At 40.6% G+C, this 23,821-nt stretch overlaps 1 protein-coding gene across 1 annotated transcript in view; it reads left to right on the forward strand.

The window, feature by feature from the left end:
- The window catches only part of LOC126470820 (rho GTPase-activating protein 100F), a 334,288-nt gene that overhangs the window by 118,407 nt on the left and 192,060 nt on the right, over positions 1–23,821 (forward strand). Inside the window, exons 8-9 of the mRNA XM_050098831.1 lie at positions 4,856–5,139; positions 12,944–13,122. Coding sequence (XP_049954788.1) covers positions 4,856–5,139; positions 12,944–13,122 — 463 coding nt within the window. The remainder of the gene's footprint in view (positions 1–4,855; positions 5,140–12,943; positions 13,123–23,821) is intronic.

Raw genomic sequence — 23,821 nt, forward strand, 5'->3', positions numbered from 1 at the left:
AATTTTTACGTTCTCAGTATTCAGGTTGAGCCAGAGTTCCACTGACAAGCTTTCAGAGTTGATAGTATGGACCAAAACAAGCAAAAAAGTCTAGTAAGCATGGTCACAAAAATGCACTTACGAGCTATGAGCATTTATTCATCTTCAACACTGTGAAACACAGCTCTTCAGCTGCAAAATCTTTGTAGCCTTATATGGAACTGGGACATGGATGTAAATATTACAAATAAGAATAGAACAGAAAACTTTAAAATGTGGTGTTACAGAAGAATGCTTATAATTAAATGGGTAGATCGCGTAACTAGTGAGGAGGTACTGGATTGAATGGAAAAGAAGAGAGATATGACACAACCTGACTAAAATGACCAGTTTTCACAAAATCTACATTAGAGGATTTTTTAGAAATCTTTTCAGAACAATGTTTTTCCCTTCCTTTACACAGTGTACTACAAAATAACTCTTTTTTTCAGTGGAACACATATCATAACTATTATGTAATTTCAGATATTTAAATTATTGCAGAAGTCAGTTTTGGTTGTCATGAGAATAATTGTCCTCACCGTCTAGTGCAAAATTTTTGATTTGTATAGTTGTCAACTGTCAATATCTCTTCTCATAATAAAATTCACATACATAAAGTGAAATAAAGCACTGTTTCATATTGCCTTTCCATACTCTGAAAAACTGAGGTATACAGCTCTGTCTGTTAGTACATGGTTCAGCAAGCCAGTTTGATATGACTGTAGGAAAGAATCCAAACAGCCCCCTTAGATTGATTCAGATGATGTATTTACCATCTAGTAAAGTCAGCAGAAGATCAAAATGAATTGAAAAATGATTTAGACAAGCTATTTGTTTCATGCAAAAAGTGGCAATTGACCCTTAACAATGAAATATATGTGGTCCTCCACATGAGCACTACAAAAACAATCTGTTAAATTTTGGTTACAGCCTAAATCACACAAAAGTAAAGGTTGCTAATTCAATGAAATATCTAGGATTTACAATTAGAAACAACTTAAACTGGAACCATCACATAGAAAATATCATGGGGAAGATGAACCTAAGACAGTGTTTTGTTGATTTGGTCGATATTAGCTTTTCTGGGGTAATGCTGCATGGTATGGGATCCTTATCCAATAGAATAGATGGAGGACATAAGATAAGTTCAAATAAATATAGCTTGTTTTGTATTATATATAAAGAAATGGGAGAGATTGTCATGGATGTAATGTGCAAGTGGAGGTGGCCATCACTAAAACAAAGCGTTAATTTGTTGCTGAGAGATCTTTTCACAAATTTTGATCACTGACTTTCTCCTCTGAATGCAAAAATATTTTTTGACTCTCACATACATACAGAAAAATGGCCATTTTAATAAAATAATGGAAATTACCACCTGCACAGAAAGATTTAGATGTTCCTTTCCTTCCAAAATCTATTGGAGAGTGGACTGGTCAAGAAACAGCTGAAAATAATCCATGGAGAATTTAGTTGCATAAGACTGATCAAACCAAATATCATAATTGTTGATTTTTATAATTCTCCAGATAGTGATGTTAAATTATTTTTTGAGTAATTTGAACAAATGGCGAGAAAAAATTTAAAAGTCAAAACAAATGTTGCAGTATGCGGTGATTCCAACATAGCCCAACTCAAAAACGTTTTCAAACCTACTGATATCATTAAATTTATGTTGTACTAACGATAGCCTAACATGTGGGAATGCTTGTTTGGACAATATTATAGCTGATTTCTCAAGAGATCTATAAAGAAATTCTGCTTGAGCCAGAAGAGCTCAATAAATATTTACTACTCTAGTAAATGAATTAAAGTCTAAAACTAACCAGTCAAACACATCATCACTTAAATACTTGCTGATCAGCTTCTTAGAGTGCAAGAATTTCATTGGAATCTTCGTGTGCTCATAGCCATAGTAAATGCTGTTTCATAATTTTTAACTTAAAAAGAATGGACTGCTTACTGTCTCTCTAACTGGACAACAAAAGGTAAAATACACCTTATTTGCAAACCACCTGCTATTATTATGAATAAATGCCTGGACAGCTCAAAATTTCAAAAGTTATACCTTTATACAAAAAGAGGAAAAGCACCTCCATGAGAACTACAGACCAGTGTCTATTGTTAAAATCTTTTCCAAAATATTTGAAGCAATTTTTCAGGTACAACTTAGTAACTATTTTGAAAACCATAGCCTTCTTTGTAGTAAACAGCATGGTTTTCAACAAGGAAAAAACACTATTTCTGCCATCCTTGAAATTGTTAATCAGACACTAACTGCATTTGATAATAAGAATATGGTCTCTCTTTTGCAATGCAATTTGCGTAAGGCTTTTGGCTGTATCCCTTATGACATCTTACTAGCTAAACTACAGTATTATGGAATAATTAATACAGCATTAGAAATAATTAATTCTTATCTAAATAATGGGAGGCAATTTGTGTCAATTCAAAATAACCATTCTTCCCTGAAGGAAGTCACCTATGGCATGCCTCAGGGCTCTGTCCATGGACTGTTCCTCTTCACTGTTGCAGTTAATGATTTGACACATTATTTTGGGATTCAGTCAATTATATAGGTTAATGTTACACCAGAAATCACAGGACACTCTCTCCCTAATGCTAAACTGGTTCACATCTGATTAACTATGTGTAGTAGAGAGAAAACTCAGCACCTGCTGCTGGGACTAGCTAAAGTCATACAAGCAAAATATGTAAAACTGCTTGGAACACATTGATTCCAAAGTAAACTGGTAAATCCATATTAATCATGTCTGCAGAAAAATGTCAAGGGTTTCCTGCCTCACGTGAAATTATCTGATCTAGTGAGAAATGAATATCTTAGGATAGCTTACTTTGGAATTTTTCAATCTCACATATCCTGTGAGCTGTTGTTATGGAGTCACTCACATCACATAAGTGATGTGTAACTGATTTAAAAAAAGGCTAAGAATAATATGTACAATTGGTCCAAGAGAACACTGCCACCCTTTATTCACTATGACCAAAATAATGACTGTGATAAATCTTTATATCTGTGCATTATTGATATATCCAAAAAAACAACATAGCAGAGTTTGACACCAGAGAGAACATACGCTGTCATGACACTAGAAATAAGATGATTAGTGGCGTTCCTAGGCATAGGTTGACTAAAACAGGCACCTCTCACAAAGTGAATTGTTTGAAATTTTTTAATAAATTGCCACATTCTGCAATCAATACACCTTTCAATAATGTTAAAAGTAGGTTGTATAAATGGTTAATAAACAATCTGTTCTACAATTTAAGAGAATTCTTAGATACTAACAGTGTAGACATTGAGTTTTAGGATTATGATTAAAATTCTGTTCTACATTTTAATATAGGATAAATTATTTGTATGTCCAATATGAACAGTAACTAATATAATGATTGCTATTGTATATCAGTGTAAAGCCCATTCTGCTACATGGGGTCAATGGGTAATAAAGAATCTGAATCTGAATCCTGAGGCAAGCTGACCCACAACTGTTGTAAATAGTCCTTCATATCCTGGATAGTGGCAATGGGATAGACATCCAAGCCACTTCAACAAATGTACTGATAGGGACTGATGTGGGGATCTTGTTGGTCAACATGAGTACCTCAGCATCATGCAGACAATTCATAGAGACATTTTCCATGTGTTGATGAGCAGTGTCCTGTTGAAAAATGGCAACATGATACTGTTGCATAAGAAGTAACACATGATGACACAGGATGTGTTGTCAGCATTCCCACAAGAGCCAGCAACCATGACACAAAGTCATACCCAATGGTGTCTCACACTATGACACCAGGAGTACTAGTGTTGTGCCTCATTAAAACATTGAAAGACTGGGATCTCCCACCAGGCCATTGCTGTGCCTGCCAACAATGATCAACCACGGTGGTGCAGAATTGTGATGCATTGCTGAACACAGTACAACATCATACTTCAGCAGTCCTTGCTTCCCAGTCATGGCACCACTCTAGTTACAACTGTTATTGTTGTGCTGTTAATGGCAGCCTACTGATCGAATGGTGATTCCCTGGTCTGGCTGTGGCTAGTCTCCAATCAATTGTGTGATGTGACTTAGAATGTTGCAGGGAATCTATTACTTCTTATCAGATGGCAGGAACCGATGTGAAGAGTTTATGATGTGCTTGGTGCCCAGTACGGTGATCCTCCCTTTTGATGGTCAGCTGTGGTCAACAGGGACATTGATGACGAGTATGTCTCCCTCATCTTCCCATTCAATCCATCATCAGACTACTGTCACATCTGAATGTCTCAGAAAGTGGATATTTTATGATTCAGCTAGTCAGCCAAATACAGATCCATACTGAGGACCCTATAAACATTTGTCAGGTACTGATAACACTGTCTTATATGAGTACCTGCCCCTCTATGTCCTTCAAAGTGATCACACAACATCTGATGCTGGTCATGCCATTTATATACCTTATAAGGGCTGGTAAACAACGTCAAACACAAAGAGCACTAATGCACTCTAGTGGCCATTCTACCTGTCATAGAGAATTGCAACTCTAATCATTTACATATCTGCCAATGATGTGTATGTGTACAAAACTGCATTGACATCTTACTATGTTTTCTGGGTGCTTCACTTTTTTTGTCAGGTAGTGTAGATGTGTATTAACCTGTTATCAATTTAACAAGTTTACATGTGCAAATAGGTCAACACCAGGGAAGGGTTTATTGTCCTTTAGTTTCTACTCTTTTATCAAGTTAATCACATTTGATCTTATTGTGCTTTTTTCTCAAAACTAGTAAGTGTAAATTGACAGTATATGTTCACACTGTTAATAGGCAGGGATTAAGCACTCCTACTACATCAAGAACACCAACATTATCTCGAGCGCACACTGGAACAGCTGTAGTAGGAGGTGCAGTCTCAGCTGCTTTGAGATCAAACTCACTGCCAAGAGACCATAGAGGGAGAAGTCATCACACTGCCCAGCAGGCAAGGCATCATGTGGTACACTTTGAAAGGGACTCCAGGGTGGCTCCTTCCAGCACAGGACTGATTGATCAGGAAGACAGTGATGGTGCAGTCTCTGCACCAGAACTACCGGTTACCAGGAAAGAGAGAGGTATTTTTCCTGTTTCTTTTACATACAGTCTGTATTTGTTTCATGCAATTTTAAAAAGTTTGTTTGTACAATTTCCCTTTTGAGACAATTGAACTGAAGTATGACACACATGTACTGACTAGAGAGAAAAGTAAATCACTCAAGTACTTCTTGGTTGCATCTTGAAATAAGAGGTGATTCAAAATATTATACATGATATTGATACAAAATGTGAAAGTGATAACACAGGCAAAAAATGTAAACTGTGTTACAGTGTAATTCTAGGTACATATACAAGTTTCACTGGTGCATAACAGTGCATTAAAGAAAGAGCCTCTTACAATAACATATACTTTTTTCATTACCATGTGATGGCATGCTGACTGGCTCTTTGTAATGAGCTTTCTCCCATAATGTTCATGATAGTTCTGAGTGAAAATAGTAGGTAGTAGCCCACAGGGCTGTTCTACAGGTCATCTTATGTAACCTGAACTCATGCCCAGACAAACTGCAAAATGGACACCCCACTGGCACTAAATTATCCCATCCACTATGACCTCTAAACAAAATCATGAGAGCAGACATAAAAAATAATATAAATAAAACTTAGACTCATGCCACCACATTGTGCTGAGCTGGACCTATATCAAATACCACTGCCTCACTCACCATTCACCAAAACCAACTCTCTCACCAAAACATAGTGTTGCATGTGGGTGACACTTTCCAGTGAAACGTATTGTGTTGGAAAGTGAGATGACCACTTCCTGACATCAAATTGTTACAATCATCCAAGCTCAGGGGTCATAATATGTCACAACAACTGAGAGGTATATTGTTTGGGAGAGAGGGATGACTCATGCAAAAGCATGCAGAGAAACACAGGCAAGTGCGTCATTGAATTTGTTACATCAAAGGTAGATAGCTGGCCTTGCACTGAACTCAGCGATTGCACCATGCAGTGTGTGTGGGTCAGTGGCAAAGTGAATGCCAGAATCTGTGCCTTTGGCATCCAGTTGCCCAGCCTTGCGGATGTAGTGATTCTACTAGCACCATAGCTAAGTGACTGCCACATGTGTTAACTGTGCCTGTAGCCCAGAACACGGCTGACTGCTCCCTCAAGCTCGATTCGTGGATCCCATGCAGAGTGCTGAATGGAAGCAGCTGATAGCCATCATTGTAGTGAGCCTAAGCAGCTCCAGCTCTTCACCCAGGTCAGTTCATTCAGTGCCCATAGACATCCCCACACCCAGGAGGCCGCGAGTTTGTGCTTGAGCCCCTCACCTGTGGATGGCAGCTTGCAGTCAACCAGACAATGCCACCCAAAGAGCAGAGACTAGCATCCCTCTCACTCCTCACAGTGAGGTACACTGGTACAGCTGCAAGGTGTGACATTCTCAGCCACAGCATGATGTGTCCATGCAGCAGATGTTGTAGGTAGCTTCAGCAGGCCAGTTGGCTGCCAGTATCCATCACCAGAAGGTCATCATGGTTGACCAGTGACTGAAACAATCATCATTCTCTCCAGTTCTAGATGTGGACAAAATGGCAACATGACTGCTGCTTTGAGGCTCCAGGCTCACTTATTCATACATCTTTTCCCTATGCCTCTAATGTAGTTCCTCTGGAGGGAACAAGTGGAGTGCTCTTTGATGATTACAATGTCAGCTTCCCTCAGCCCACTTCAGCCCCTACACACAGGTCATTAGGTGCTGTTGTAACTGCAGTGTATGTGTTCTTCACAGCATGTCAGTGCCCTGTGCTGCTGTGCCTTAACTATTACCTTCCAGCCATAGCTGCATGAGATTACAAGAATTCCCCAAATCCGTGCTTGTACTTATTCATGGCGCAGCAGTATGTTTTATTCATTAAGGCACTAAACTTGAAAAAATGGTGCAAACATGAGTGAGCTAAACATCAAATCTCAGTACAAAGGATGTAGTGTCATTGTCACTGACACTGTCAATAATGTGAAGAGTCCTTCTGTGTGGAATAGACAGATTCTACTGAATTACTGAAGCTTGTTGTTAACTCTGTAGCACACTGAGCAGGCGTTGCAATAATCTGACTCACAGCTGAACACAGATTGGCAACTCAGCTCTCCAGATGAATGTAAATACTCACTGGCAGTGGCAGTGCACTGAACTTTGTTGAAGGTGTAGCTGGAGGTTGCATCATGGTTGATCACTCTGCCTGGTAGTAACTTTCCTCATAGTGGTCTCGCTGGTGGTGCCAACTATGAGTGTGCACTTGGATCTCGTTGATACCACATTCCTCCCCTCTCCCAAACCTTTGCTCTGCCATCATGTGCTGCTGGTTCCTGGAATGATGACAGGGGGAATATCTGAATGCAGATGTCTGAGATGGGACCAGGTCTGCAATTGTTGCCGATGCTAGACCCCTGTCCATATGCAGTGTACTCTTTGAGAGTGGCCGGGAACACCATGCCAACCACAGGGTGCACCTCTGCATCCAGGGACCCCAAAGTTGTGGATGGGATGCCAATGATAGTTGCAAAATCTTCTCTGCATCCAGGGACCCCAAAGTTGTGGATGGGATGCCAATGATAGTTGCAAAATCTTCTGTGTTGATCTGGTGGATGCCTGGAGACGGCACCTTCATGGACATAGGCACATGCTGCAGGATCGGTGGTGACACTATAGGCACCTTTTTCATGTCGATCACCATTAGTATCTCAACCAGAATCCATTGGTGTCTCAACCAGAAGTGATGACTGAGGTGGGTAGAAAGGCAGAGATAGTGATTACTGCTGTGGATCCCTGCCGCATGCCGTGTTTGTGAACCAAAAGGCTGTAGCAGGGCATGAATCCAGAAACACTGCAACTGTTTCTGATGTTGCTGGTGCAGCTCTATCAGATGTTGAATGATTTATAAAGATCTGCCTAAAACTTCTTTCATGGCACCCTGCTCCCAATGCCTACCCGTGCCAAATACTCTGAAAAAGGCACTGTTCTGAGGCTGAAGTCATGTAGGGACTGGCAGAAAGTATGGCTTCTGCATTAGCCACAAAGATATGCAGAAGAGTACGATGATTTCAGCCATGTAAGAGTTTGGGCCACTGACTTACTGTCATGTGTCATGTGGAAAAGAGATGTAGATAGGCAAAGGTCCCCTTGGGCCTTGATCCTGTGTATAGAATGAATGCAGCTTCTCTCTATTTGTGTCTTGAATGTGCATACAAAACGTGAATGAAATGGTGCCATTGTGATATGCTGGATGCCATTGTCATTGAAAAATTGTTGAAATTAACCAACATGAATTGCGGGTCATTGTCAGAAATGATGATGTCTAACAGATCTTCAAATCAAAAAAATGGAGGTTGGGGCTGACACTGTACAGACAATAGTGGTGAAGTGCATTGGGACTATAAAGAGAAACTTGTTATAAACATCTATCAGCAGCAACCATGGTGTGTTCCAGTGGGTTCCTGTGGAATCTGCAAGTAAGCACTGCCAGGGTCCCTTTGGGTGTGGCAAAACCATTGCAGTGGAATGGACTTGTGTTCTGCACAGGTAGTGCAATTTTAAGCCATCTGTTCAGTTTGGGTATCCGTACCCAGCCACATACAATGGCGCCCAGCTAGCTGCTTGGTGCATACCACTCCCCGATGACCTGGATGCAATAGCTTCAACACTTCCCACTGGAAGGACTGAGCGACAGTGGCCTGTACATCATCATTCTCAGTATGAAGAAGAAGGACACCCATTGTGCAGAAAGCGCATGTTGATGCACAAAGTAATGGCATGCCCAGGGGTGTTGGACTTCTTTAAGCTATGAGGCCATTGTAAACATGTTGCAAGACCACTCAAAGATCTGGGTCTGAAGCAGATTCCTGTACAGTATGTTGATAGACTACAGGAAAACTGTGATGGATGTGAAGACCCTATGAATCAATCTGGAAGCACAAATCCTCAACTGAATCAAAATCCAGATTATTTGAATATGGCAGTACTTGCCAGAGGAAAAACATTTCACCTCCCTGCATGGGCACCATCCATAGGTGTGTGCTGTGTAACACTGGGGGCGCAACTTCTTTGTATTAGACTGCAAAGTGACACACGCACAGCATCATTGACTGTTTCTAACACAGGGCTTTGCCTACATCTCAACCTCTGACTTCATAGAGAAATGAGTGTGTTGTGCACTTTAAACTACAGAAGTGGACAGAGCCTAAAATACACTCCTGGAAATGGAAAAAAGAACACATTGACACCGGTGTGTCAGACCCACCATACTTGCTCCGGACACTGCGAGAGGGCTGTACAAGCAATGATCACACGCACGGCACAGCGGACACACCAGGAACCGCGGTGTTGGCCGTCGAATGGCGCTAGCTGCGCAGCATTTGTGCACCGTCGCCGTCAGTGTCAGCCAGTTTGCCGTGGCATACGGAGCTCCATCACAGTCTTTAACACTGGTAGCATGCCGCGACAGCGTGGACGTGAACCGTATGTGCAGTTGACGGACTTTGAGCGAGGGCGTATAGTGGGCATGCGGGAGGCCGGGTGGACGTACCGCCGAATTGCTCAACACGTGGGGCGTGAGGTCTCCACAGTACATCGATGTTGTCGCCAGTGGTCGGCGGAAGGTGCACGTGCCCGTCGACCTGGGACCGGACCGCAGTGACGCACGGATGCACGCCAAGACCGTAGGATCCTACGCAGTGCCGTAGGGGACCGCACCGCCACTTCCCAGCAAATTAGGGACACTGTTGCTCCTGGGGTATCGGCGAGGACCATTCGCAACCGTCTCCATGAAGCTGGGCTATGGTCCCGCACACCATTAGGCCGTCTTCCGCTCACGCCCCAACATCACGCAGCCCGCCTCCAGTGGTCTCGCGACAGGCGTGAATGGAGGGACGAATGGAGACGTGTCGTCTTCAGCGATGAGAGTCGCTTCTGCCTTGGTGCCAATGATGGTCGTATGCGTGTTTGGCGCCGTGCAGGTGAGCGCCACAATCAGGACTGCATACGACCGAGGCACACAGGGCCAACACCCGGCATCATGGTGTGGGGAGCGATCTCCTACACTGGCCGTACACCACTGGTGATCGTCGAGGGGACACTGAATAGTGCACGGTACATCCAAACCGTCATCGAACCCATCGTTCTACCATTCCTAGACCGGCAAGGGAACTTGCCGTTCCAACAGAACAATGCACGCCGCATGTATCCCGTGCCACCCAACGTGCTCTAGAAGGTGTAAGTCAACTACCCTGGCCAGCAAGATCTCCGGATCTGTCCCCCATTGAGCATGTTTGGGACTGGATGAAGCGTCGTCTCACACGGTCTGCACGTCCAGCACGAACGCTGGTCCAACTGAGGCGCCAGGTGGAAATGGCATGGCAAGCCGTTCCACAGGACTACATCCAGCATCTCTACGATCGTCTCCATGGGAGAATAGCAGCCTGCATTGCTGCGAAAGGTGGATATACACTGTACTAGTGCCGACATTGTGCATGCTCTGTTGCCTGTGTCTATGTGCCTGTGGTTCTGTCAGTGTGATCATGTGATGTATCTGACCCCAGGAATGTGTCAATAAAGTTTCCCCTTCCTGGGACAATGAATTCACGGTGTTCTTATTTCAATTTCCAGGAGTGTATTTACATTTGTGACATCTACAGTAGTATGAGATCCAATAATAGAAGGCACAATTTCTAAAGGAGGATTCAGTAGCCCTCAAAATAGCAGTGCAGATGAGTGCATAAGTAATTGTGTCATAAAGCATGATGTCACTATAGGATAGTCCACACGAACACTTAAATTTGCAGTGTGTGGTAAGACCTCTTTGTTCTGTGACTCACTGTTAATTGTCTTCTCCAGTTGCTTCCTAAACCTAGAAAGCTTGTATCTGGCAACTGTTAAGTGCATTTGAGTATGGAAGAGCTCAACTAACTTCTGCAGTAACAATTCGTACTTAGTGTCCTCCTGTTGAAAGTCCAGAAACAATCTGACAGACTACCTAAACATTTCAGCACCAACATTAGAAAGGTAATGAGCTTCAAGACTCATACTTGTTATGCCACAGGCAGAGAAGTACTTCAAGTTGAGCATGGTATTCAGCCCAATCATCTTGCTGGCCTTGAAATTCTTGGATATTGGATGTGGTTGTGGTTTGTTGAAATGCAGCTGCCATTGCAAGTATTTGTGTAAGTTGAGTGACACACTGCACCAGCTGTTGAATCTGTTGCCCTTGCAACAGTACCACACCTGTTAATTAGAGTTGTTTCTCATAGCAGTTTTGGTGATAGTGCCAATTGTGAGAAGTGCACTTCAGTATCTCAATGACACAATGTGTAGGATATAGCTCGTGTCTGGAAAGGTAGTGGACCAGTTCCCTAGTTGGCTCAAAATGTGTTATCTGAAGCCTTTTGTTCACATCAGGAAGAAATTCAAATATTTTCCTTCCTGTGTCTGTGGAATTCCAACTCATGGAATTTTGCCAGTTCCCCGAGAATTTCATGTATTTTTCATATTGTTTATTTTTCAGCAAATAGGTGGCAACCTTTTTTCTTGCATGTAGGTCCAGGACATACACCAATCAATAAGGCTGGGACATTGTAGATACAGTGCTGCAGGCTCCACAGCATCGTAGTAGAAGTCCTCACTGGACTTTTCTCACTGCAGCAGCAGGCAACCAAACACTGAAACCATAGCCCGCAATTGCAGTTAGTACAGACTAGCAGTGCGGTCTAAGAGACAAATGAAATATCCTTGGTTCCATATTAATAGGTTTATTCATTATACTATTTCCTCTCCTTGCTACAAATTCTGTGGGGTCTGTCTAGAAATACCAAAGTTTTCATAAAATTCTTCTGCTTTGTAGCTCACACCATACTACAAAATAAAGGACCAACATTATATGTAAAAATTCTGATGACAGCCATTTTCAATAGTGGTTAAGCATTAGTTCCTCATTTTACAATTTGACATAGGCTACAGCATAAACAAATTTTATAGAAACTGAATCCAGTCACAAAATTATACAAACATTCAAATAACTGTTTCCATCTTCAACATTCTTACATAAAGTATTTTGTTTTGATGTTTGGAAAATTAATTTGTTCATGGTGTGTTTAATACATGAATATATTTTCTTAAACAAAATTAGACAATTGCAGTGTTATTAACTTGACTGAATTTTCTCATTTTGAGAAATCAGAAGAAGCAATCTGTCTTACATGGTAAAAACTTTGTAAGCCAAGATCACATAAAAATTTCTTTATTTACAAACATCCTGTTTTGACAGACTTTGTTGTCATCTTCAGGTCTGTAACATAGTGCTTATACATGGAATATATCTAATATTATGACTTTTGACATAAAAGTTGAGACAGAAGCTTTAGTTTGTCATTACTGTGTTTTTTTGTGCCATAACAATCATCTGTTAAGTGCTACAAATATGGACATGGCCCATGTCACAAGTTGCTTTTTGCTTTTAAATGTTTTATTTATGACAAACATTTATATAATGTACTACATTTTATTTACGTGACGATTTGGCTTAAGGTCCAATTCAAAATGAATGCATTTTATAACAAAAATTTTGAAGATATGGAAATGAACTGTTCAATTTCTGTTTTTTGTAAGGCCAAACTGAAACTTCTGTGTCTCCAATATTAAATGACAGAAATGTCTATCAATACTGGTTGCTTGTGAATAAAGAAATTTTTATGTGATCTTGGCTTTAGAAAGTTTTTAGCAAGTTATTCAACTTTGTTAATAAATTTTCATTGTTGATCTAATTTTAAAGGAATGCTTATGGTGTCTCCTCCAGATAACTCAAACTGTAAAATTTATTTCAGGGCGTATTCCATCCTCACCAAGTGTGTTCACAGCTGATGAATATCGAGCTTGGTTGCAACGCACACCATCTACAAGTGCAATTTATGAACGTCTCAGGGCAAGCAGAGATGTTCTACAAGCACAGCGAGCACAAAGGTTCACATATAGTGCAGAAAATTTGTTAGATAGAACAAGACAGGTGAGAAGAAAGAACACCGAACATTACATTGCCGGGTACTTAGTAGGAAAAGAATTTACATTTTCTGTTCTGAGTCTGTTATCCACTTTTCACAAAAGTGTGTGAGAAAAAAGAAAGTCCTGAAAAGAATAGCAAGTCATCAACTTCTATCAAAATGCCACTTCTGTTCCAAATCAGATAAAATAGTATTAACATCTAAGATGCTCTATGTGCTCTGCTGTCGTGTTTTTACAGGGTGTTTCAAAAATGACCGGTATATTTGAAACGGCAATAAAAACTAAACGAGCAGCGATAGAAATACACCGTTTGTTGCAATATGCTTGGGACAACAGTACATTTTCAGGTGGACAAACTTTCGAAATTACAGTAGTTACAATTTTCAACAACAGATGGCGCTGCAAGCGATGTGGAAGATATAGAAGACAACGCAGTCTGTGGGTGCGCCATTCTGTACGTCGTCTTTCTGCTGTAAGCGTGTGCTGTTCACAACGTGCAAGTGTGCTGTGGACAACATGGTTTATTCCTTAGAACAGAGGATTTTTCTGGTGTTGGAATTCCACCGCCTAGAACACAGTGTTGTTGCAACAAGACGAAGTTTTCAACGGAGGTTTAATGTAACCAAAGGACCGAAAAGCGATACTATAAAGGATCTGTTTGAAAAATTTCAATGGACTGGGAACGTGATGGATGAACGTGCTGGAAAGGTAAGGTGACCGCGTACGGCAACCACAGAGGGCAACGCGCAGCTAGTGCAGCAGGTGATCCAACAGCGGCCTCGGGTTTCCGTTCGCCGTGTTGCAGCTGCGGTCCAAATGACGCCAACGTCCACGTATCATCTCATGCGCCAGAGTTTACACCTCTATCCATACAAAATTCAAACGCGGCAACCCCTCAGCGCCGCTACCATTGCTGCACGAGAGACATTCGCTAACGATATAGTGCACAGGATTGATGACGGCGATATGCATGTGGGCAGCATTTGGTTTACTGACGAAGCTTATTTTTACCTGGACGGCTTCATCAATAAACAGAACTGGCGCATATGGGGAACCGAAAAGCCCCATGTTGCAGTCCCATCGTCCCTGCATCCTCAAAAAGTACTGGTCTGGGCCGCCATTTCTTCCAAAGGAATCATTGGCCCATTTTTCAGATCCGAAACGATTACTGCATCACGCTATCTGGACATTCTTCGTGAATTTGTGGCGGTACAAACTGCCTTAGACGACACTGCGAACACCTCGTGGTTTATGCAAGATGGTGCCCGGCCACATCGCACGGCCGACGTCTTTAATTTCCTGAATGAATATTTCGATGATCGTGTGATTGTTTTGGGCTATCCGAAACATACAGGAGGCGGCGTGGATTGGCCTCCCTATTTGCCAGACATGAACCCCTGTGACTTCTTTCTGTGGGGACACTTGAAAGGCCAGGTGTACCGCCAGAATCCAGAAACAATTGAACAGCTGAAGCAGTACATCTCATCTGCATGTGAAGCCATTCCGCCAGACACGTTGTCAAAGGTTTCGGGTAATTTCATTCAGAGACTACACCATATTATTGCTACGCATGGTGGATATGTGGAAAATATCGTACCATAGAGTTTCCCAGACCGCAGCGCAATCTGTTGTTGAAAATTGTAACTACTGTAATTTCGAAAGTTTGCCCGCCTGAAAATGTACTGTTGTCCCAAGCATATTGCAACAAACGGTGTATTTCTATTGCTGCTCGTTTAGTTTGTATTGCCGTTTCAAATATACCGGTCATTTTTGAAACACCCTGTATCTACAGATTTGTCATGAAACTGATCTTTGGCTTAACTAAAGTGAGGTTGTTAGTGGTGGGATGTTAAATCAAAGGACATTACTTAATTAAAGATGAATCATATTGCAGAAAGATGGCTTATAACTCTTCCTTAGTTCTACCTTACATACATGTGAGATAGAGGAAGATACATTCACAGACTATGGAGTGGTTGAAATAAGAGAATCAATAGCTTTTAAGCAAAGAGGGAAAAAAAGGCTATAAGGCAAAGGCATTAAAGAAGAAAAAAAAAAGAAGTTGGAATGGAATGGACCAAGAGAAAAGTGCAGTGCGAAGTTTAAAATACAAATCAGACAAGTCTGGGTGGAGAATAACTCATCTTGGTATTTATCCTCCACTGTATTTATCTACATTTGTTTGCAATCACCACACTCTATCCCTTCTGTCTGGATCATTTCCTCCCTCCCGACCATGAAAAAGTCATTTACACAACGTCAGGTTATTAATAACATAGTTCACTTCATAATCAGACCCATTGTGTGCATAACAGTGTATATTGCCTGTTGCTTGCAATTCCATATGTAGAATATGACTGGTATTTATCACCAGTTTTCCACAGTATCAAAATTAATGCTTTGAGAAGACCACTTTCCCTCCAGGACAGTAATATAGGGATGAGTGTAGGATCTGAGTTAGTGCTGGAAGTTATTTTAGACTTTTGTGGGTGGATCCATTGTGGCAGGACTCAACATTGCATTCCTCCTGTTGATCTCATCTCCTCTCCCCCTGTCTCACATCCACTACCTCTACTGTTCCCAAGTCTCTCACTTCACTCCATGAAACTACACCCACACAGTTCCATCTGTGGTTTATACACACAGACCTCTCCTAGTGCTTTCCTCCACTATGTTATGCGCCACTTCCAACTTCTCTGTCTGTGACAGGGTGGATTCACTGATGCCACATTCATATTCTGTTCACTTGGCAGTCTCTTCCTTGTTCCTCACCCATTCTACCTGATACAACCCCTGACTTCGAGGCAAGTCATTGTTCAAAAACTTAGTGATAATTTCAATCTTGTTAACGTAGCTATCAACTGCTCAGTGCCTCAAATATCCAGAGAATGGTTACTTTCTACAGTACTTGCAGTCTAGGCAGGACTTTCTAATATCATATTAAGATATATAAATATCCTGAGAAAATACATTCTCTGTGATAACCAACAGTCTGTTAGCAAGTCATAAATTATTCTGAAGTGGAAAAAGTGGAATCTACGTGATTGCTTTCATGAATCCACAAGAGAGCACCTGTAAAACAAATAAGTTACATTTCATTTGGGTGTTGTTTTTAGAATGTACACCAGTTGTGATGGAAAAGGCTGGAAATTTTGTATGAGGTGGCAATTGCATTCTACCTCAAAATGTTCTGGATCTCCACTATAGCATCTGCTGTAACTAAATCACCAATGACACTTATTGAACTTAAAGCCTCCTTCCTTTTCTTCCATTAAGGTACAAGAGAGTGATATAAAACAGTACTTTTATGAGTCATTCCTATTGCCTTCTTTTGTACTATCTTTCAATCCATGCAAACCACAGGTACTAAGGTCCATACCACTCATCTTTGCATTTGTATAAGAAATGAATGCTGTCTGCATTACTTACTAAAGGACTATCTGAAAAAAAAAACTCCGCTTCCATTTTACTGTTGCCAATTTTGAGCTGTACAGCTCTTTGGTGGAGTAGTCAGGATTGGAAAGTGTTGTGTGCTTGTAATTAATATAGGGTACTCAGGTTTATAAAAAGAAACTGTATAGATTTATTTGCTCATGGTCTTTACATGGCAAGGATTACCAGGGGAAAGAGAGAAGATAACTCCAGTAGCCCCAGCCAAATCAAAGGAGAGAGGAAAATTCAAAGGTGAAGGAGCTAAGCCCTTTAGTGTCTGCCCTAGGCGGTGGCTTTGAACAGAAGAGAGAGATGTTTTTCTGTTACGGCTCTGAGAGTTCTCAGCCTCACAAATCAGGTGATCTTGTGACATTATTTGATTGACAAGCTCCTTTGCTAACAGCAGTTTGACTTATTCCACCATGAACCATTTGAATGTTCTAGCATCACTGAAAAGTGCTGGATGAAATAGGCAGATTCTTTGCAAAACTCAAATAATTAAAATTTCTTACGTTTGGGGCCTGGGGGCACGTGGTACATTGCGTCCCCTCTTCCTGAAAGAGTTCACCATGGGTGAACATAACAGTCTAAATGGGGCCCTAAATCTAGGGGATAACAATATTTGGTTTTTATTTAAAATGCAATATTTTAATTTCATTTAACAATTCAAATCTTGGTAGGTGAGTATAATTGTTATATGTGGTGACTACAGTTGTCAATGCAGGACTGTGGTGGCAGTGGTGTTACAGAAGTAGCCAAAGCTGGTTTCAGAAACAGCATTGAGGTGTACAAGCAACTGAAACACTCGTACGAGAAGGATTAGGATATAAAGTAAAAATAATCAGTACATGTTTAAGGTCGATCATTTTCACAATTAAGAAAGCAAATGAATGATAGGTTTCTAGTATTATTAGAAGAGGTAATGGACACAATGTGATCTGTATTAGAACAGGGTCTGCTTGATGTTGAAAGACCTCCTCGTCAGGCTGCAGTTGGTTTCGTTTAGAATAACTTGAACACACAGTGTTCAACATCCTTATGGTGAACAGGTAACCACCAGGGTGGCACCATTTCAGTGACAACCTAATGATAAGGCAGATTGAAGTCACAGAACATATATTTGAAATGCAACAGTCTGTTTTAGCTGCGATCAGGGAGGATGGAAGCATTGTAAATCAAATTTATTTTGAGTTCATTGTCATCACCATTTATGTCCACTAAGTAACTGAAAATGTATTGATACATGGGAGGAATCAAGTCAAATACTTGATTAAATCTTTCTGAATATCAAACAGGATGATGTATAAAATTAAATAGGTTTGATTAACAAAATTGTAAAATGACAACTGCAAAATGGGACACTTCTCATGTGAAACATCAGTCTATAGTCACACTCAGTATTGGAATAGCAAGCAGGGCAAGAGTCACTGCAAGAACAGTTATATTAAGTAAAATACGGCAAAACGCTGCAATATGAATGGCAGCTCCATCTAGTGAAATTTGTTGGTGTCTTTGTGCCATCAGTTACTCCGAGGAAAGGAATACTCATTGTTGTTAGTACCTGGGGGGGAGTGTTAGGTCATTTGGGGAAAGAGACCAAACTGTGAGGTCATCAGTCTCATCGGATTAGGGAAGCATGGGGAAGGAATTCGGCCATGTCCTTTTGAAGGAACCATCCCGGAATTTGCCGGAAGCGATTTAGGGAAAGCATGGAAAACTTAAATCAGGATGGCCGGACGCGGGAGTGAACCGTCGTCCTCCCGTATGCGAGTCCAGTGTGTAGTATCTGGAAGAGCTAAAAAAGTAGGATTTAAACAGAGAGAGAAGTTGTATTCTGGAATGCATAACAGGAGTGGTTCAGTAATGATGTTCAGAGTTTCTTTCAGCTGTGCGGTGGGCCGAAATTCAGGTCCCAGGATATAGCAATGGAATGCTTTGAATAGTAGTCTGTTATTATGCAGCATTACTTGCTATGTGTGGGGAGTGAAATTCTAGGTGGAACACATGGGTGAAACCAGAATGGAGTATGGGACTGTGTTGAACTAGCTGATTCTAATGCCATGGAACAAAGACTGCATTAATTTGACTATCAGTCAGGGATCAGTTGAATATGTTACATGTTAGATAAACTATCTTCAGTATGTTCCAAGAAAAAATGGATTCCACAAAATCTGCTGAATTTCACTGCCAATATCTACTTGCAGACCAGGCATGTGGTGCAATGTTGGATTGCACTTGTTCTGTGGTGGTAGAACAATAGGTGTTTTGCTTCATAGCAGAGTGGGATCTTATTTCTGCAGATTCCTTCGAAACGACATTGCAGCCTTCTCCAAGATGATGGGTTGTGATCTGCGTCTTTGTAATGCAAGTTTTCATATTCTATAAACTTTGAACATGACCTTGCCACACCAGACAATGGTGAAAACTATGTAGCAAGTATGTCTCAACATAGTGATATAATGCCAACATATGACAAAACTATTCAATAGTAGAGGCAGATAATAAAATATAGAGGAATGAATAAAAGAGGCTGGGATAATGTAGACCATGTAACATACAAATGTAAAAGTAATGATGTATTAGTAGCACAGGGGTCTGCAAGTCATGTGGAGCCCTGTTAGAACACACAGTGGCGCACAGGCATCAACTGTGTGGATGGTATTGTTTGACAAAGTTCAGATGTCCATAGAGGACAGGCTATTGTCTGCAGTATCAATCCAATGGAGAAGAGGTACTGCACAGGCAATAGCAATATTGAACTCATATTTAAAAGAAGCTATAAGGCATATAGGTAACTTTTCAAGAATGACACAAATGCAACGCTTAAGCAAAATATACTAGTTATCAGGGTCTGATTGAGGCAAAAACAAAACAGAATCATCAACATGGTTAAAAAACAGATTTGCATATAAAATACTAACTCTGCCTCCCACCTAAGACTTAAGATAAAATTTGTTCTCAGTCTTTAGCCTATAAATCATATAGAGAGGCGGAATGAAAATAATAGCAATGTGAACTCATCAGTTACTGTGTAACAATATTAGTGCACATTGGCTTTTGTGCTGAATGGTTCTTTCTGAGCTTTGATGAATCCACTACAGCAGATGGTATTTTGCTACCTTTATACTTGTTTAAGCAATAAAAATGAAGTACAGTTTTCCAGTCTGGGAGCTGTAATTCAGCACTGAGATGTGACACAAAATGCAATATCTGAAGTGTTCCATCTGAGGTGCATGTAAATTTCTTAGTTATGCATGGTTTCATGATGATATGTCATATCATTACATAATCTCCTACTAGGTCTAGTGGGATTCTAGCATTCTTTTGACTACAGAACTGTTTCCCCCTTTTATGTCTTTGACCACAAGGGGAGAGGACACTTACTGATGTGCCACTGGTAATGATGAACAAACAATTTATTAAGTCAGCAAACATGGAACATGAGTAATATAAAATTAAAGGGTGACCCCTTGATGACAAGAACAAAATAAAGAGTCACTTCTGGACAGCAAGAAATAAGGTTACACAGTATCCACTAGTAAGAAGGTTCAGCCAGAGTTAAAGTTTAATCACTGAAGTAAGATTGCCTCAGAGTATTTGTAACTGACAAGCCCCACAATGCAGGGGTCTGAGGTGAACAATGGCAACATCCATCCAGTGAGGCCATGGTTGGCATGTGAGTGGCAGCTGTGTGGTGATGGTGTAGTGGCTTGTGGAGCGTAACGTACTGGACTCACAAGACTGTGGTCAGTGGCAAGGAAGGACTACTTGGAACGATGTTGAGGTGGCTCGAGAGCATGCTGCTGACAAAGTCCATCCTGACTGCAAATGATGGTGCTGCTGATTAGGCTGCTCACAGATATGGCTGGCGTCAGAGGTCACAGAATGACTTTGTTTTGGAAATGGCAGAATGACAGGCTGGCTGTGGGCTGGATGGCTGGTTAAGTGCATGCCTAGCAAAAGCATACCCAAACAGTTTCCAGGAAGGACATGACTAGCATAGGAAGTAGGTCTGTGATTGCGGCTTTTGAAAGGTTTATTTGGTCTTCACCCTTGCCCTCTCTTAGCACACAGGAGACAAGTTTGAACGTATTATTTTTCAACATCTTTCACTGTGGCCACCAATAACAGCCCGCGATGTGTGCTTGCGTAGTGCTTTTCCCATTGTGACACACTTGTATGCTATCATGGCATTGTTGCAATATTCACTTACAGATAGGCATTGGCACTACTATCTGTTTTCCAACACATATTTTCTTATATAAAACGTCGTCTCGCGTACAAAATCTGGTGAGATGGCCCATTTCTTACACTCAGCATCAGGTTCTTGTGACATTCTTAATTCCTCTGTAAGCATATCATCCACTTGCAGGATCTTAATTTCCCTATTCAAGGCATCTGCCTTCTGGTTTAGCTTGCCTGGCTTGTGTTTGACTATTTAGTCATATTCATCAAGTTTTAAGGCCCATATGTCAAGTCAGCTGCTGGGATCTTTTAAACTCGAAAGTCATTGTAAAGCTGCATGATCTGTAATTATTATGAACTGTCATCAACATAGGTAACACCAAAAGTAATGGGTGCCAAAAACAAATTCCAGAAGTTCCTTTTTGGTAGTGCTATAGTTTTGCTCAGCTTGATACAACTGATGTGATGTGTAACCAGTTGGTTTTTCCCCACCATCTTGTATGTGACTCAAAATGAAGACAACAGCTACATTGCCAGCATCACATGCCACATTAAAAGGTAGAGCAAAATCCAGGTATGTGAAGACAGGTAAACTTATAAGAATTTCTCTCAGTATTAATGATCAACTCTGCTGTCCAAACAAAAGGAGCTCCCTTCTTTAGCAATTTTGTGAGCGGTTTTGTTGTGGCTGGATAGTTCTCTACAAAATGATGATAGTAAGTTGTTAATTCAAGAAACAGTAGCAATTATTTAATGTTCCTTGACACTGGAAAATCATTCACTGCCTCTGTTAACCACAGAACTGGTGTGTACACCATCTTCCACATTTATATGGCCTAAATAGTGCACTTGTGATGGGACAAAACTGCACTTTACTAATTTCAAACTTAGATTAGCATCACTAACATGAGTTAGCACATTTGTCAGTCATTCTGCATGTTCTCTTATAGTACTTAAGAAGATAGTTGTGTCATTCAGGTATATGAGACATATGGTCAGCTTTAAATCTTGGAAAAGTAAATCAGCAAAGTGTTGAAATGTAGCAGGTGCATTTTGGAGGCCAAAGGGCATCCTTAGGTATTTGTAATGCCTGGATGGCACAACAAGATCTGTCTTTTCCTGATATTTTGGAGATACAGGAGTTTGATGGTAGCCAGAGTGCATATCTAATAAGGTGGTGAAGAATTTGCATTTGTCAAGGTGATCAAAAGTATCATCAACCTATAGAAGGGGATAGGTGTCCAGTTTTGTGACATTATTGATTCACATATCTACACAAACTTGATAAGCCTTTTCGTCTTTACTGGTTCTCTTTGGGACAACTGCTATAGGTAAAGACCAGGGGCTGAAAGGAGGTTCAATTACTCCTGCTTCTAGAAAATCTGAGATATTTTTCACTACTATGGGCTACAAGTGATATAGTAAATGATAAGGTTTCTGGACTATAGGCCTAGCATCACCTGTAAGAATCTCATTGCACGTTAAAGAAGTTGCCAGAAGTTGTTTCATTTCTTCAAACAAACTTGGAAATTCAGCTAGAATGGGGCACAACACATACCAAAATGCCTTACATGAATGTTCAAGTTTCTTTTGAATTTCTGCTTTCATGGGGAATGTAACTGAGATAGAATTTATGCAAACTGTTCTTTCAGGCTGTTCGTTTTCTTGGCATGCTCTTATTTTGTCAATATTTACTTCATGTACAATGGCGAGTGCAGTACACTGCAGAATTTTTATATCTCTGTTTCCAAAATTATTTATACTCACTGTTAAAAAAACACACTCTTCTGTTGTGTTCATTCAAGATAAACTGCACTTCAGTGTTTCTGTTTACTGTCTAAAACTTCATTTCTTGTTAATGCATCTACTAAGAAAATATATCCTCTTAAAAAAACCTTATTTAGCTCTGTCCAAACAATTTTCCCTTTACCGCCCAATATTTTCTCCATTTTTTTTTTTTTTTTTTTTTTTTAAAAAAACCTTCAACGCTGTAGTATTTGGTTTAGTGTGTTGTTGGAATGCGGTCCTTCATTCTGGACTCCCTTGTGTCCTTATAGCAGGAAAAAATGCCAAAATTGTGGACATTTCCCCCAAATTGGACTTCTTCTGTTTGGAAGTTAACTATGCCTTGAAAATGGCACAGGAAATTATGGCCTAAAATGGCATAAAAATTGTGGCCATTCTTCCAAACTATTTTGAATATAGACTGGTACTTCTTTCCATCTATTTCCAGAGTTCCACATATTGTGAATCTATTGAGTAAATTACTCTTTTTTCCCAATCCTCTTAGTCTGCAATGTGGTAGTTTTAATTCTTGATTGTGAGTAGATTTAATGAAAAAAAATGAAAAAAAAAGACTTGTGTGCCTGTATGAATCATAAACGTAGCTTGCCTATCATTGATTTTTACCTTGCAAAGTTACGTTTCCCAGCTGAATGAATCCTACCTCTCATACTGGATTCGCTTTTCGGATGGGGAATGATGGATAGTGGCAGAACTGCTCCTGTATGCATTTCCCACATTCATATTCCTTTGAGCACCTCCGTAACCCATTTGGTTAGCTGAGTGATGCTGTAGAGACCAACAAGTCTCTCTCTCATGTCTGGTCTTTCTACAATAGGCACATGCCAGAGCCAAAAACTTAGGAGCTTTGGAACCTGCGCATTTGCAATGAGTACAGCACACATAGGCAATGAATGCCCATCTACCCTGGTGGAAGATTGGATGAACTGCCGAGACCTCTTGTGCAGAAATGCGAGTCATATAGCCTCCCTTAGTCTATTCAGAAAAGCAGACTTTACCTTAGCACCTAATTGTGGGCCAGTCCCACGAACAAATACATCAACACAGTGAGCCTCTTCTTCTCTGATAAATGTTTCATTCTTTTCATTACTTTCCCATAGTACATATGTGTGACATGACACAGCTCTTGTTCTGTCAGCAAAGTGCTCTAAATCCTTTCTGGAATTTTGGCATAGGGTGGAAAGTTGGTCCCTACAGTAGCTAATGCTATGCTTATCTCCATATTGTACAAGGATTCAAATGCCTTGGTATTTCTGAGTCCTTCCATGGTATTAACATAAATG

This window comes from Schistocerca serialis, chromosome 3 (genome assembly GCF_023864345.2).
Source record: "Schistocerca serialis cubense isolate TAMUIC-IGC-003099 chromosome 3, iqSchSeri2.2, whole genome shotgun sequence".
NCBI lineage: Eukaryota > Metazoa > Arthropoda > Insecta > Orthoptera > Acrididae > Schistocerca > Schistocerca serialis.